The 15,551-nt window shown below is 42.4% G+C and overlaps 1 protein-coding gene across 1 annotated transcript; it reads left to right on the top strand.

Moving 5' to 3' along the window:
- The first annotated feature begins 665 nt into the window (after positions 1-665).
- On the top strand, positions 666-14,803 carry LOC133343387 (indoleamine 2,3-dioxygenase 2-like). Its single transcript, XM_061552968.1, has 10 exons — positions 666-841; positions 2,140-2,235; positions 5,054-5,173; positions 5,838-5,956; positions 6,645-6,659; positions 7,952-8,051; positions 8,370-8,487; positions 9,618-9,669; positions 10,184-10,329; positions 14,137-14,803. Exons 1-10 carry the CDS (start codon positions 752-754, stop codon positions 14,463-14,465), a joined length of 1,185 nt encoding a protein of 394 aa, XP_061408952.1. The 5' UTR covers positions 666-751; the 3' UTR covers positions 14,466-14,803.
- Positions 14,804-15,551: the final 748 nt, after the last annotated feature.

Raw genomic sequence — 15,551 nt, 5'->3', positions numbered from 1 at the left:
TCAGAGATACACAGAGACCCATAGAGATACACAAAGACCCATAGAGATGCAGATACACGTAGAGACACGTCGAGACAGATATGTTAAAGGCAAGCCACAGTTGTGTGATAGTGGCCGTGCAACCCAAACTATGGACCATTTAACCCCAGTCTCACAGAGACCCATCGGGATGTTAGGGATGTCAGGGGAAGGATTCCCACCAAAAGGAACGGGGAGTGGGACCTTTAACTGGATGTGCATGTATGTTGAACTTCTTTCGCACCGTACGTAGCCAACCGTGCTAATCGGAGGTGCCCATAGAGAAACTCATTGAGACGCGTAGAGACGCATTGAGATGTGTTTAAGGAGAAGTCACAGTCGGGTAATTATGATCGTGCAAGGCTAACTATGGGTCACTTAGTAATTCACTATCGTTGCGCTCATTCAACGAAGTAGTAATATCAATACTTACTAGTCGTAGGCTTTAAAGTATAATATAGCTACATTCCTGTCAACAAAATTATTTGTCAACTGAAATGAGTAACAACTGATCGAAATCTCGGGATAGGAAAAGTATGCCAATCAGCACATTTGGCAACTGGCATCTATTCTGGACTCGGTTAAACATTTACAGATGTGGTTAAGCCATCCCCTCTGCTCGAGTCACGAAGCTGCCATTCCACATTTGGAGTTGGTGGCCCGATGAGAGTGTATTCTAGAAAACGCTAACCTATTGTAAAGACTGTAAGAATTACAACATACACGAATTGTCATGCACGAGAAATATGAAGCCGAGGTGGACAAGATTCTCAAGAAATTTCACATTTCGAAAACATGTGGATTTGCTCTGCCGGATCCCTTGGTAGGCTATTACTTTTATTTGAATTCACAGATACCACCAGCAATGCACAACGTGTGACAATAACTCTCTGTACTTTACATACTTTGTATATAATTGCACATTTACAACTTGTGGTGTAAAACAAAACGTGAAATGTTTTTGATGAGCGTGTGTGCTGTGGTACTGGTCCGTCATGCAAGTTAATTTGTGGAATGTTTTTTTGGTAATGATGGGGGGGGGGGGGGGTGTGGCTGGCTTCACCAAAGGCGATCAACATCATTTTTCTCTCGTTTTGTAAAAAAAAAAGATTGTCATTTACTCTGCTTATTCGGCATGCAAAACTATTTTTTCTTTCCTATTAATGCTGTAAAAATTATTTATCGCATTAATTTTCGCATATTGAATACATGACAGTACAGTATACTGTAATTACAACAATAATTTACAGCCCTTCGTCAGTCTACTGATGGATGAAGTGCTGCCCATGCCATATGGGTCATGAGGGTTGGTAAACGAGGGCCCAGGAACGGTCAGACAGCACTTGCCACCGATGATATCCCCATAATTACAATACCTGTACAGTACTGTGCTGCAATTGATTATAATTTAAAATAGCTCATGGTTGGATCCTATATTGTACCACTATAATACCATCATCATCATGGTGTATCCACTGCCATCTCTGTGGTGGATATCTTCTTGGGCGTTTCATCCGTTGGCTGCCACTCTGTCATTAACCTTGACCACTGACCATCATCCATTACAGCTCTTTTGTCCTGCTCACGCTTGGAATTAATTACCTTCCACGACGCAAAGAGAAATACGTGGATTCTAAAACATACGCAAGTTATAATTTTGGCATCACATTGACTGTAAGTGGGCTTGAGCAAACCGATGCTAAGAGGGGTGATGACTTTTGATCGGGACTAATGATGAAGGTGCACCCAAAGAGGTTACGTCAATCATCGAGCAGTTAGATGAGCTCGTGTATGGAAGTGAGATGAAGGCTCGGGAGGGTGGGGAGGGGCTGGGTGGGGTGGGGAGGGTGGGGCTGGGTGGACAGGGGAGGGGTGGTGCTGGGTGGGGGGTGGGAGGGGTGGGGCTGGGAGGGGTGGGGCTGGTCACCCCGTGGTGCCCTTATAAAACTCAATGTTTAACCTACTCACGCCGGCTTGTGCCCGCCCTCACAGTCGGCCATATTTGCGGAATACACCACGCCGCCGTTAACCCTGGCCATTGACCGAGCAACCCAACGTTCCTACCAGCTCCCTCCGCAGGAATGTGTTATGACCATTCTGTGTCGGTGATGTTACCTGCAGACCAGCCTCCCTGAATACTATGCCCCATGGATGGAGCTTGCCGCCAACCTTACAGAGCTCATAGAGACACATACTCTGCGGGAGCGGGTCATGCAGGTACGGTATGTTTTAAAAACACCCCACGAAGTACATTTGATACTTGTGTAGCACTTACGAACATTAGAGATCATGTCCAGTTCGGTAGTTGCACATTTCATTGTTTTAAATATACAAGGTGCTTCAAAAAAATGTGAACACTTCCGAGAATTTGCAACATTACCACAATAAATGCGCCTCCGGGTTCTGGAGACCACCTGGAGAAGATTCCAGGCACGCGTTGACAATGATGGCGAACAAGTGGAGACTTGTTGAAGCTATGAACATACATTTGTTATAATGTTACAGTGCATTATCTGTTCTTTTTCCATTTTTGAAGCACCCTGTAGCATAATAAAAAGGCTGCTTAATCTCAGCTTTCTCATCTACTTCCGCCCCCTGCATCACAAGGCTTCAGTTTGAGCTCCATCGTTGCCTCCCAGTCCACAGCCCGCCCACACACTCACCATGGCCCCCCTTCCCTTCATCCCCCGCGACTATATAATTCCTTGTCACAGCCATCTCTTAGACACACTTAAGCGGTTGTGCTTTCGCTACGTTGTCCCCACCTGAAGAAGGACGCTTGTGTTGCGCCCGAAACGTCGTGATTTCATTTAGTTGTTTTCATTTATTTTATTTTTTACCTACGTGACTTTACCGAAGAAAAAATAAAGGATTTAAAAACAAAGTTTTTAAATCCTTTATATGCGTGGCGGCTTGAGTCCTCTCGTCCTCTGGCTTGAGATGGCTGCCACCTATGGGTCAGATGATTGTCTGCAGTATTAAACAATTGGTAATTAAATATAATATTTCTGTCCTATAAAGTGTAAAATTTCGGAAAAAATTTTTCACGAACATTAATTGTCACGCACAACGAGTCTGTGTGGAAAATGTCAACTCGATTGGATCATGGGAAGTGGGTTAAAAAACGACCGAAAGATTTACACGGTCGTAAGCAAGCAAGCAAGCACGCAAGCAAGCAAGCGAACTTAATATAAAGAATTTAAAAAGAGTATGAATCCTTGCAGTCACGAAAGCTTCAAATCTAGAACTCTGTGATATGCCATGGGCCTTTGGTGTCGGCATGCAAACACCGATGGACGTGCAGACTTCTTCCCGAACTCCAACTTGAAACCTGGACTAGGTCTCACAGTTCACATGGTGCGCGTGTCTGTCCTTCACGGCTTTCCACTGGTACTGACTGGTTGTTACAACATTGACGTAACGTTTGAGCTTGTATGTTGTAAATTTATAACACGTTGCAAATTGTGCTTTTGCATATTCCTACCGTAACTGGCATGCCATAAAATGGCTAATGTATCAGCACATTTACAGTGATGTTATTTCTTTTTTGTTCTCAATCTTTTATACAGCATCATTAAATAGCAGCAGCGTCTTCTTGAGCAGTTGCAGTGGTGTAGCTATCGAGCGTGCAGACGGTGCAACTTCATCGGGGACTATGAGCTGGTGGGGCACAAACATCAAGCTACGAAGAAGGGGAGAATGCAAACAAGGGGCTTTATTTCTTGTATCAGGGCCCATGCCAACAACGCTATGCCAATGAGTAATTATACAGAGCGAATATAAATATCCCTAAAAGGTATGCTTAAAAGTATGGTCATGGATGAAATTCAGAGCTGCGTAATATATCCCGCACCTCCAATTGGCATGGTTGGCTACGTATGGTGCGAAAGAAGGTGAAACTGTACAAAAATATAAAATATTACATTTTGCATTCATATTTCGACAGCACCACTTTGCTATGGGTTTCAGGTCGATCCAATGCCAAGCATAATCTGGTGTCTCAGTCGGGGTGTGAGAAATGTTTGCCCATTACGAATGTGACTGTTCTAAAAAAAAGGCTTAAAATATAATGAACCACATAACCGAAACATACAGCAGTTCCCATTTAGAACAAGCAGCAAAGGTCTGAAATAAAAAGCCAAACACTTCGCATTCACAAGTTGCCGTTAAAAAGTGACTACATTGGGTGTTCTCGGCGTTGTACTGATTTGGAATGAGTGGAAAAAAATAGAATTAAGAAGACAGACCCGACGTGAGTGACAAAATCGTTGTGAAGAAGAAGCAGTTATACTTATTTGGCCACACCTGAAATGGAACAATGTGAACCCTCTGGTGATCTTACGCTTCTTTGTGGTTTTCTAAGCTCAGTGCTTAACTCATACGTTGCCACATGGGGGCATCATTGCACTGCCGCGTTACATTCTAACGGTTAGACTGTATAGTCTGCAGCAAAAGGTCATCTGGATAAACCTTTTTTCCATGTGTACATTACAGCTATTACTCCATTACGTAACTTATATGAACACATAGTAATAGGTTTTTACCCTTTCAACTGGTACAAAAAACTGACACCTTTATACAAGGCATCATGTTTAAAATAACCACAACACAAGCAGTCAAAATGCAAACAAAAATAAACAACTCTGATGATGATAATGATATGCACTGTCCTTGAAGTTGATTGGTCCACACCCGAGACAGCTTTTCTTAGAGCCTCGTCTCCATTGGTGTTGGACCAGATGACGCCAAAAGGCGTACAACTCAAAAACAGTGCACTATCAGAGTATTGAGAGCTCTGGGTAAGCATTTACACTATGAGACCTCCTTTACCAGTAGCAAAATATAGTAATAGGTTTTTACCATTTCAACTGGTACCAAAAACTGACACCTTTATACAAACAGTTTTTTGTACCAGTTGAAAGGGTAAAAACCTATTACTATATTTTGCCACTGGTAAAGGAGGTCTTATATGAACACGTGTACGTGTGCAGTTGTTCACCAGTGTTGTCTACAATATTCTACCGGTGTCCTCCAGATGCCTGAGCTGAGCAGTGGGCTTCTCCAAAGCCATTACCAACTTCGACTCGCTCACCTGGTTCTCAGCTTCATCACGTCAGGTGTTGTGTGGCAAGAAGGAGACAAAGCCCCCACCAAGGTCACTTTATTCCTGCACCCTTCTTCCTCAGCCTCCCACTGCTCCTCATGCATAATTTCCTTGTCACATTGGCTTCTGCCCAGCAAAATAAATCCTCTCTGAGATCTGGATATCGCCTAAACGTTCGGTCATTCGATGAGCCGTTATTTGTTTAATACTGTAAAATAACTGTTCAAAAACAACAACATACCACATCCACAGATAGCTATTGGCCAATTTAAATGTAACAACTACATAACTCCTTTTATCCATTACCCCATTACTCCTGACTCCTATTATTAGGGAGATACTATTTTTCCAATTATCTACGATTATCTCTGTTTTCCCTCAGTTATACGCAGAACCGCTTCCTATTATCGATAAAAAAATTGCACAAAAGATAAGTTATGTTGCAAATTAACCATATCATCCGTGAAGTTTTATCCCATGGAATAATGGAGTAAACCCACTAATAACCCTCGCCGATAATAGGATCCGCGAAATTGGTCCCCTACATCACCATGCATAAGTTATCTTTTAACTTTGCAAGCAATGCACTTTCAAACGTACCTAAAAAGACAGCTTGTTACGTCTAATGCTAAGTTAACCAACTGATTGTCGTGACGATGATGTTTTGTAAGCCCATGTGTCTCTCCTTATCAAATGAACACTGCTCTGGGTACAGGTGCTACCCCGAAGTGTGGCGGTGCCGTTTTTCGCGGTGTCCAAGTGCCTGGGCCTCCCTCCCATCGTCGTGCACGCCGATGGTGTCCTTGCCAACTGGAGGAGACGAGATGCAGACGGGTACACCCTTGACAAATGTTTATTTTGGATCAACCTTTGGACTCGTCTTTTTTATTTTTTGAACACAATGATACACCTCCATGGCAGTTTATTTGTTAATAACATGTTCACTTTTGTCTTCTTTTTAAAATAAAACACACTCATGTCTGCATTACCAAAAAGGGACAATTTGCTAAAAGTGATGTGCCTCGACCATATCTTCAAAATTTTAATTGAGGTCCTCCAGCCCAAATTATATTTACACAGAAATGCATATGTAAGCTTCAGTAGAAATGCATATAACACTACCGAACGTGTTATTGCAGCATTTAAAAACACAATGCATTCTGTAACAACTGTAGTGTATGACACTATATGTTTAATAACGTTTGTCATACCGTATTAGTTGCAATATAGAGCAATATAGAAGTACACATAATCACTTAATATAGGTTATTCCGCATATTGAATATACTTTCTTTTGCACATTAGAGATATGTATTTTTGTAAACAAGTAAGGAAAGTCATATTTCAAATAATAAGTTTGTGGAAAACATTTCAGTGTACTGTACGCTTGAGGTGAAAGATACTCCTTACATTTGCTTACACTTGTTTGATATTTTTCGAGCATATTTTTTACCGCTGTCTTTTTAAAGTGAACATTAATTGTTTTTCTTTTTTTTACATATCCTTTTGGTCCCGAATGAAGACCCATGACGATCGAGTAAGTGGGCGACAATTCTATTTTAGACACAAAAGACACCATTCAATAAACCAACTACGCACATTCAGATTCAATGTCCTCACTTACAACCAATCCATCAGGTGGCAGCACTAGATTCCATTGCTCAGAGTCTCATCTTTAATTGCATTAAAGCAAATACTTTCATCTCTGCATTATCCAGTTACCAAAGCGGGTTAGTGTCGTTATTGATGTATTATGTATATTGAACTTCTTTCGCACCTTACTGTAGCCACCCGTGCTAATCGGATGGTGACACATTATAACCATGGCACACGACCGTATCCTATGATTCTTAGTTCAAACAGGCATGTGCCAAGACACCATAGTGTGGTCACGCTACAAGGGATGATGGTTGACGGACGAGACTGGTGACACAGAGTGGCAGCCATCGAGGGATCTCACGGCTGTGGAAGACAAAGCAATGAGATGAGCTCCTGCGTCAGCGGACTGTGCAGAGTAGCGGCGACATGGGTAGGCCTTCATCTAGCAGTCGATAGATGGTTGATATTTACACAGACGTCCTCTTGCAGAGCAACCGCAGTACTAGCGAACAGATTTCTGAACTGTTTGGAACTCCAAATGAAAGTACTGGATGGACTTCATGATGACCAACACATCACTTTCCACATTGCATGTATCATCATAGTCATTACCATCAGCATTGGAGGCCAACAGTGAATCAATTCACTCCTGGATGAAGGCTTCCCCAAGCCATTGACAAATAGCCTCATAACAAACAACAAAAACTTTTGGAAATAATCTTTTTCCATTTAATATTGGTACAGAAAGTGTGATCAAACATTCCGAACAACACAATTTAATGTAATTTCCCTTGATAATCTGAAATATTGTCAAAAAAAATACTATTCTTTTTATGTTCCTAATTATGAAATCCAAGATGGATTAGCATCTGTACTGAAATATCCACAGGAGGGAGTGGTGGCACAGTGGATAACGCACTGTATTGTGAACTCTGAGTCCAGATCGATTCCCAGCCAATACTTAACATCAGTGGCGTTTGATAGCTAATCTGGTCATAGCCCCCCCCCCCCCCCCCATTCACGAACCCGCATTGACCAGCATGAACCGTGGTCACACAACCTCCATGACCATCGCGGCTCAGGGAAGCTTTCACCCACCAATGGCTTTGCAAAGGGTTGTGCAAGATGTTCACAGTTCCAGACTTTACTTACTGCCTGTCCTAAACTCTCCGTGACCTCCGTCCCCGGTTAAGTAAAGTTGCCATATCCCTTGTATGATGCCGTGGTCAGGAACCTGGATACGTTGGTGAGATTCCCAGGTGGGGCCAACAGTCGATACTTCTTCCTCTGCACCGTCATGGTGGAGTTCGCCGCTGTTCCGGGCTTCATTGTAAGTTAATGGTGATGCTGCAGAACGTCAATAATTATGCATACATCATGGATGAGAAAGACACTGCAGCAACTGAGCCCTCCATTACGAGAAACGGGGGAACAAAGCCCACAGTGTAACACATGTATTGCCACGTTCCTTGGTTCAAATCTAGTTTAAAATACAGTACAATGCATTCTGAAACTGAGCTAATCTCAGCGATGTCACCGAGATGACAAATCTCTGCTCATGTGCAGAGATCATGGCTGACTTTTAATGGTAACAATGTTGCCTCTTTTCCCACCTCCGATTCCTCCCAACGCCTGCACATTCTCACAGGGCTTGGTGAAATGTGTGGAGGCCGTGAGAGCTGCAGATGAGGCCACGCTGAAAGAGTCGCTGTTGGAGGTGGCTGAAGCGATACACGGCATGATAAAGGCCTTGTCCACCATGCATGGTGTGTCCGCATTACCTCAGACTCGAACTATTACAAACATTGGCATTGAGCCCATCCCTTTATGAGCTCACAGTGAGCATGATATTCAAGAGGGCTGGTCTTAAGGGTATATGATCTGAGTGGAATCCCAGGGATTACATCTGTTCGAGCTGTCAAAACTGTATGTAAACAGAGTTATTCAAAGTTGCATTTTTTGGTACCAATGTCTCATGAAATTCTTTATTTAATGGGGGTTGCTGAGCACAGGCCCCCGGTTAGAAATGTCAACTAACCAGTGAACACGTTTCTTGAATTGAGTGAGGTTATAAGAGCTTCGGGAAATAAAAATGGAAGGGGATTCCAAAGTCTGACAGTGCGAGGGAAGATTTAGAAAGATACGTGCTTGACGTGCAGTGTGGTGCTTGAGCACAGTAAGGATGAGACAAAACCGGCAGCCCGGTAGACTTATTCCTGAACATGAATGAAGTGATCAACAAGTGTAGGTCACAGGCCCAGTAACCATTGTCGTGGTGATAGAAGAGTACCAAGGAGGTGACTGACCGCCAGTGAGTGAGTGGAGGTGACTATTACTCACTCACTAATCGAAGGTGACGCACCTCCAATTCAACATACATACAATGAGGTAAGGAACTGGGTTCCCCACCGCAGATATGACAACAGTATTCCAAAATTGGTGCTTTATATAGTACAGGGGTAACCATTTGTTCGGAGCTCAATAAAGCTTTGAAAAGAAAACAAAGCCTTTTTATGCATCCTTAGACACAGTCATAAAGCCGTTCCATGACAGGTTAGATAAAATGCTACGCTAGGCAGATTAATGTTTTTTCCATGGCAAATAATATCATTAAATATGATGGGAGGAATTGTGGAATTGCCAGCCTTATGTGATTATATCCTCGATGAGATGTTTTTGAGTTGTGTACTGTGCTGCATTTGTATACAAATGTAAAAAAATACAAGAAAAAACATGACATTACAGTATGGTTTGCCAACATCAAAAATGAAGAGAATAAATAAATGGGAGTAAAATTACCACGTAATATAAAGATGTCAGTAACCCTGCAAACTTGATGTTTACATACGATTTACGAATGCATACTTTTAAAGGTTTTGTGATTGTGTTTTTATAGATCACGTCGACCCTGCAGTATTTTTTGGAGTAATCAGGATCTTCCTATCTGGGTATTTGCTAAAACACAGTTTGCGAGACCACGTTGAATCTATGTACTTGCCAATCATTGCTATCTCATAATAACAATTTACAACTTTTTGTCAACCAATTGCTGGACGAAGACCTTTGCGTGCCATGTCAGCCATGGAGTTGTTTGGTCATGTTGGGTTAGTGAAAGAAGAGACCTTTGTAACAATTCATATTTCACTCGCCACTGATATTAGTTTGCTTAATTGTATAAAAGTCAGTTGTAGCATGGTACAAAAGCTTATATCTTATATCTATTCACTGAAATATTAATTCACTACAGTAATTTTGCTGTGGCTGTTCCACCTGATGACGGAAGCTTGTGTTGCCTCCGAAACGTCGTGATTTAATTTAGTTATTTTCATTTTATTATTTTTTTCATTTACGTGACTTTACCGAAAGAACCAAAGAGTATGGATCCTTGCAGTCACGAAAACTTCAAATCTAGACGTTCGTGATGTTTAGCATACATCACGCGTGTGTGTGTGTGTGAAACAGCTGGATGGATAACCCGGTGCTCGATGGGCTGCATTACGAAGGAGTTGGAGACACCCCCTACAAGTATTCTGGGGGCAGTGCAGCACAGAGCTCTCTCTTGCACTGTTTTGATGCGGCCCTGGGCATTGAACACGATCCAAAGCATGGTACCAATCAAAAACTGCACCCACACCGAAAACACACACCCCAGGTAAACTGACAACAGCTTCTGTTCAACATCTTTGCCTCTCAACAGCTATTATAAAAGCCCGGCATTGCGTTTGTCAATTTGTTTGTCAACTAAATTATAAGAGCCTTTCACAAGCCCTGAATCAAAAAGTAAGAGAGATTGGACGCACCCTCAGATGTGGGGGTAAAAAGTTGATCCAACAGGATTCCAAAAAGTTTCGACCTCCCCTAAAGAAATGTGTAACCCCCCAACCCAAAAAAAACCCTAAATGTCTTTGTACATAAAATGGAGTCCAGATTTATTTTGTCGGCAGGAGTTATAAGGCAGTCGTAGGCCGCCGAAATTCGAGTGTGATAAATTGACACTGCAGTACATGCCGTCTACCTACGTGACTTTACCGAAAGAACCAAAGAGTATGGAGACATAAATGTGAAGATTTTTTTTTGTTTATGGCCGAGGCACAACATAATACTGAAATATTAATTGACACTTCTAAAGCGCCTTTCACCTGGAGGTCACAAGGCACTGTTCAAAACATAAACACTCAGGCTCACTAAATTTCGATTTAAAGCTTTCGTGACTGCAGGGATGCAATTCTTGGTTCTTTCGGTAAAGTCACGTAGAAGGGAAATAATAAAATAATTTTTAAAAACATTATAAAATACAATTCTCACGACGTTTCGGCCACAACGCAAGCAGCCGTCCTCAGGTGAAGAACAGGGCTGTTGGAAAGACAGCCCTGTTCTTCCAATAATATACAACCCCAGAGCAAAGTATTCAATGAATAGAAAATGCGTTAAATAAATCCTTAAGTTCGTCTTAAGACCTTATTCTAAAAAGCGCGGCGGTCAGCAGAGCGAATGTCCAGGAGTGAATTCCACAGCATTGGGGTGACACGAAAAAAGGCCAGTCACCCATCATCATACAGAGAGAGGGACATGCCCTTGGCGAACACAAAACAGGCTAGACTCGAAATACCAAAGTACAGTTGTGGAAACACATTGGGGAAGGAGGTCCTCTTCTTCTTGGTCCTTTCGCTAAAGTCACGTAGAAGGGAAGTAATAAAATAAGAAAAATAAAACATAATAATAATATATTGTTATATTATTTTATTATGTTTTATTTTAATTTTATTTTTATTATTGTATTACTTCCCTTCTACGTGACTTTACCGAAAGAACCAAGAAGATGAATCCCTGCAGTCACGAAAGCTTTAAATCGAGAAGGAGGTCCTGTATGAGAGGGCAGCATTATTTAGAGCCTTGTAGGTGAGGCAAAGATGATTTAACTCTACTAAAAACCAGACCAGCACAGGGGCAATGTCAGTGCCGGATTCACCTCGTAGCAAAAGCAGCTACTACATATGCTACGGGCCCGGCACTTTCAAGGGCCACGCGCTAAATGCTTTCAAGCTATCAATTCCGGTTCAGTGATTCTGCACTTGCTCTATAACTATAGTACTATACCGCCTTCAACTTTTACGAACGACTGGGTGTTTAAGATTAGCGATTTGTTGTATTATCTGGCTGTATAGCAAATGAAAAAATACAATTACTTTACTATGCAAGTTCAAAATTAGTATTTTAATATTTGTGTGTTTTTTATATTTAGGGCCCCTTTATAACATATGCTACAGGCCACGCACTAGCTTCATCCGGCACTGGGTGATGTGTTCAGCGTTGCCTTAAGAATTCTGGCAGCCGTTTCTGCAGGTGTTGCAAGCGACCGTTTACAGTATTCATGGGGGGTGCCATAAAACAGTGACTTTCAAGTCAATACGAGATCAAAACAAAGCATGAACCAGGTTATCAGTATCCGATAGTGAAAGAATGGGGCACAGCCTAGTTATATTTTTTAAATATGAAAAAAGGAAGCCTTAGTGATCTTGTTAATGTGCGCTTCAAAGGTGACGAGGCATCAAGGAAAACACCAAGACTGCAAACTGCCTCAGCAGCACCAACATTGTGGCTATAGATTGTCAGACGGACCGAACCAGCATTGGAAAGTTGGTGTGGGGACCCAACAAACACCTCCGTCTCATAGAAATTCAACTGAAAGAAAAAAAATCGGATTTCATACAAGACTCGTCTTGAGTAAAATCCGATGCTTGAGGTGAAGATTTTTGCACGAATGTTAATTTGAGTGTCATCAGTATAACAACGGAAGCCGAGGCCGAGTTTGTGCAAAACAAGGCCGAGTGGGGTAATATATCAAAATCCGAATATTTATACTGGAGGAATCCGATGAGCTATAATGCTCTTTTCCAGAGATGTTATTTTATTTTATACCTACGTGACTTTACCAAAAGGACCAGAGTATGTCCAGTAGGGACGGGTAAGAACATTACAACAATAAACAGTACAAACACACGATAGTAGTAAAAAGTATAAAAACGGTAAAAAAAAGCACCCAACACATAAAACTAAACCATCCCCATCCTACCAGACAAAAGCCACCTGAGGCATTCACTTATTTTTCAGAAGCGACTTGGTTACCACAAATGAAATACAACAGTGGGCCAAGCACCGAACCCTGAGGCACACCGAAGAGAATAGAACACGTGTCCCAATGTTGACCTCCAGTGCCAACGAACTGCTTTTGATCGCGGTGGTAGGAAGTAAACCAGTGCAAGGCAATGCCAGAAACTCCCATGCAGCCTGTGCCGCACGGCCCAAGGGTGGCACAGTCGGGTTTTTTACAATCGGGTTTAATTGTCTTTTTATATTAAACCCGATCATCTGAGATTGGGAAAAATCCGGTTCAATTGGTTCTAATTGCAGAACCGCACTTTGCCAACTTCTCAACGATGGGCTTCATCCATTCCAAGCTAAGGAACTCACTGGCGCCCACGATTGTGGAGAAGCTTGTGTTCATCAAGACCAACCTGCCCGCCGCATTCTACGACTACCCTGTGCCAGACGGCCCCGAGTGCGATAGCAGCACCGGCGAGGAAGCAGCCTAAGCCTATCAGAGTTTCGTATTCATTAAACCAGGTTTTAATTCCCCGAAATCGGGTTTAATTGTATTAAAGAAAAAACCCGATGCCTGCCGCTGGAAAAATGGGGTTTATTTCCACCCATGGCACAGCCACACCAATGAGCTATAGGCCCCCTTGCAAGGTATGCTGGACATGAGCCGTGGCGGGTTGGTAGAAAAGGTCTTCGAGGCAGATGCAAACCACGACGGGCTGGTCCTGGATTGCATCTGGACACATGTTAAAGGGATGATTAATTCGAAGCAAAAATAATGGTTTACCTGTTCAGGGAACTCGCCAAAAGACCTGCATGTTGGAATGACTGGAAATGTGATGTAGAGGCGTTATTATATTTTTGGTTCTTTCGGTAAAGTCACGTAGTGACTTCACGTAGTGACTTTACCGAATTATTTCCCTTCTACTTTACCGAACGAACCAAGAATATGAATCCCTGCAGTCACGAAAGCTTTAAATCGAGAAGCGTTATTGTTGCACTGTAGGGATACCGTAACACTGTCGTGAATGGATGATGCAGCCGGGACTTCGTGTTTCGTGATCTCATGGCACGTGCCATGTGAATTTTCGTTCATGCTGAAATTCAATTTCGTTCATCGAAAAGTGTCCATAATTTTTCAATTGCGTTCACGTGAAATTTCGCACCTCTGATTAGCACATTTGGCTACGTACCGTGCGAGAGGTTCAACACACATCCGTAAACCAAACGTTCGTAAATCCAGGCATACCTTAAGCCGTGCTTAGATTCATACACTTATCCAACCCAAAATGTTATTGTATCCTTTGTGAACACAGGATCATTCCTGGTCCGAATGCGGGAGTACATGCTACCGCGGCACAGCGCCTTCATTTGCTGGCTCGCCGATGGGCCCTCCATTCGCCACTTTGTTTCGCGGTCCACACCGCGTGCGGCGTACAACGCCTGCGTGTCCGCCCTGACGCGGCTGCGCTCGGAACACGTTGCCATTGTGACGCGGTACATCACGGTGCAGTCGGCACGAGCGAGGCGGGAGGCGACCTCGCCAGCCGGATTCGCCCTGGCGGAGAAGGGCACGGGTGGCACAGCGATCCTGCCCTTCCTCAAAGGAGTCCGAGATACCACAGCTGCCGCACTAATCGAATAAGTCCTCCACTGAGTTCAAGGAGGGCTATCCCGTACTGAATGGAAAGCTGCTTATAGCAGCCTACAGCTATGGAGGCTTTTTCAGCATCTGTAGTATGGCAGGGTTAACAGGGGTAGATGGAGGCAAGTTGTTCCAAAAAATAAGTTATATTTGTTTAGCGATAGTAGAGATGTCTGATTATAACAGTTACATCTGTCAAAACAAATATGCATTTCGCCAAATGATAACTATATGCATAATACAAGGATGCACGGTCTGCAGTTTAACTTTAAATATGGTTGTAACGTGCTTGAATTGTCCATTAACAATATGGAAAATAAATATCCTTATAGATCTTGGTGACGGTCACCACTCTTATGGTTTGGGTTTTGAAAGCCTGATACATTTTAAAATGTGTCCAATTTTTTATCTGACAATGCTTTGTTCTGGATTAAATGGTCAGCAAGGATCAGTGACTCAGGTGCTTTGATATTATCTGAAAACAATAGGAAAGTGATTTATTTTAAGGTTATGACAATAATTATTTTATAACACCACTGTAATAAAGTTTACCTCTAAACTAATCTATGATATGAAATGTTGCAGTTAAATTTGTTCACGAATTTGTAAACAAGATTAAAAGCACGTGTGCATTTGTTAAAATAAACACGCTTATAATACTATATTAAACATTTATGGAGCATGTATTATGATGTAAACTGAAATTACAATTACAGAGATATGGCAGAAGTAGAGAATTGTGTCATTCTTGAAAATATAATGTGGTGAAAGAGATATGCAATACCTGGTGCCACATCCGTGAAGGAGGCATCCATTTGATAAGTTTGATTCAAATGCAATGCGTATGTATTTCGCAAGGTTACTACATGAAAGGGATGCTGCCATGGTGTCATGGTTATCAGACTGGACGTGCAATCCAGAGACTTCCACTTTGATTTCCTAACGTGGCAAGAGAAAAAAACTGGGGCAAATTTCTGAAATCCTCACATCTCTGTCCACCCAGCAGTAAAAATGGATACACCACGGTTAGTCGATCGACAGGTCACATGTGATGGAATTAAAGTACAAGTATTCCCACCTCTTCCA

The sequence above is a fragment of the Lethenteron reissneri genome, chromosome 17 (assembly GCF_015708825.2).
Source record: "Lethenteron reissneri isolate LAM-NWPU_2019-01 chromosome 17, ASM1570882v1, whole genome shotgun sequence".
Classification (NCBI taxonomy): domain Eukaryota; kingdom Metazoa; phylum Chordata; class Hyperoartia; order Petromyzontiformes; family Petromyzontidae; genus Lethenteron; species Lethenteron reissneri.
The sequence above is the reverse complement of the archived record's forward strand: the minus strand, read 5'-3'. Positions and strand labels throughout refer to the sequence as shown.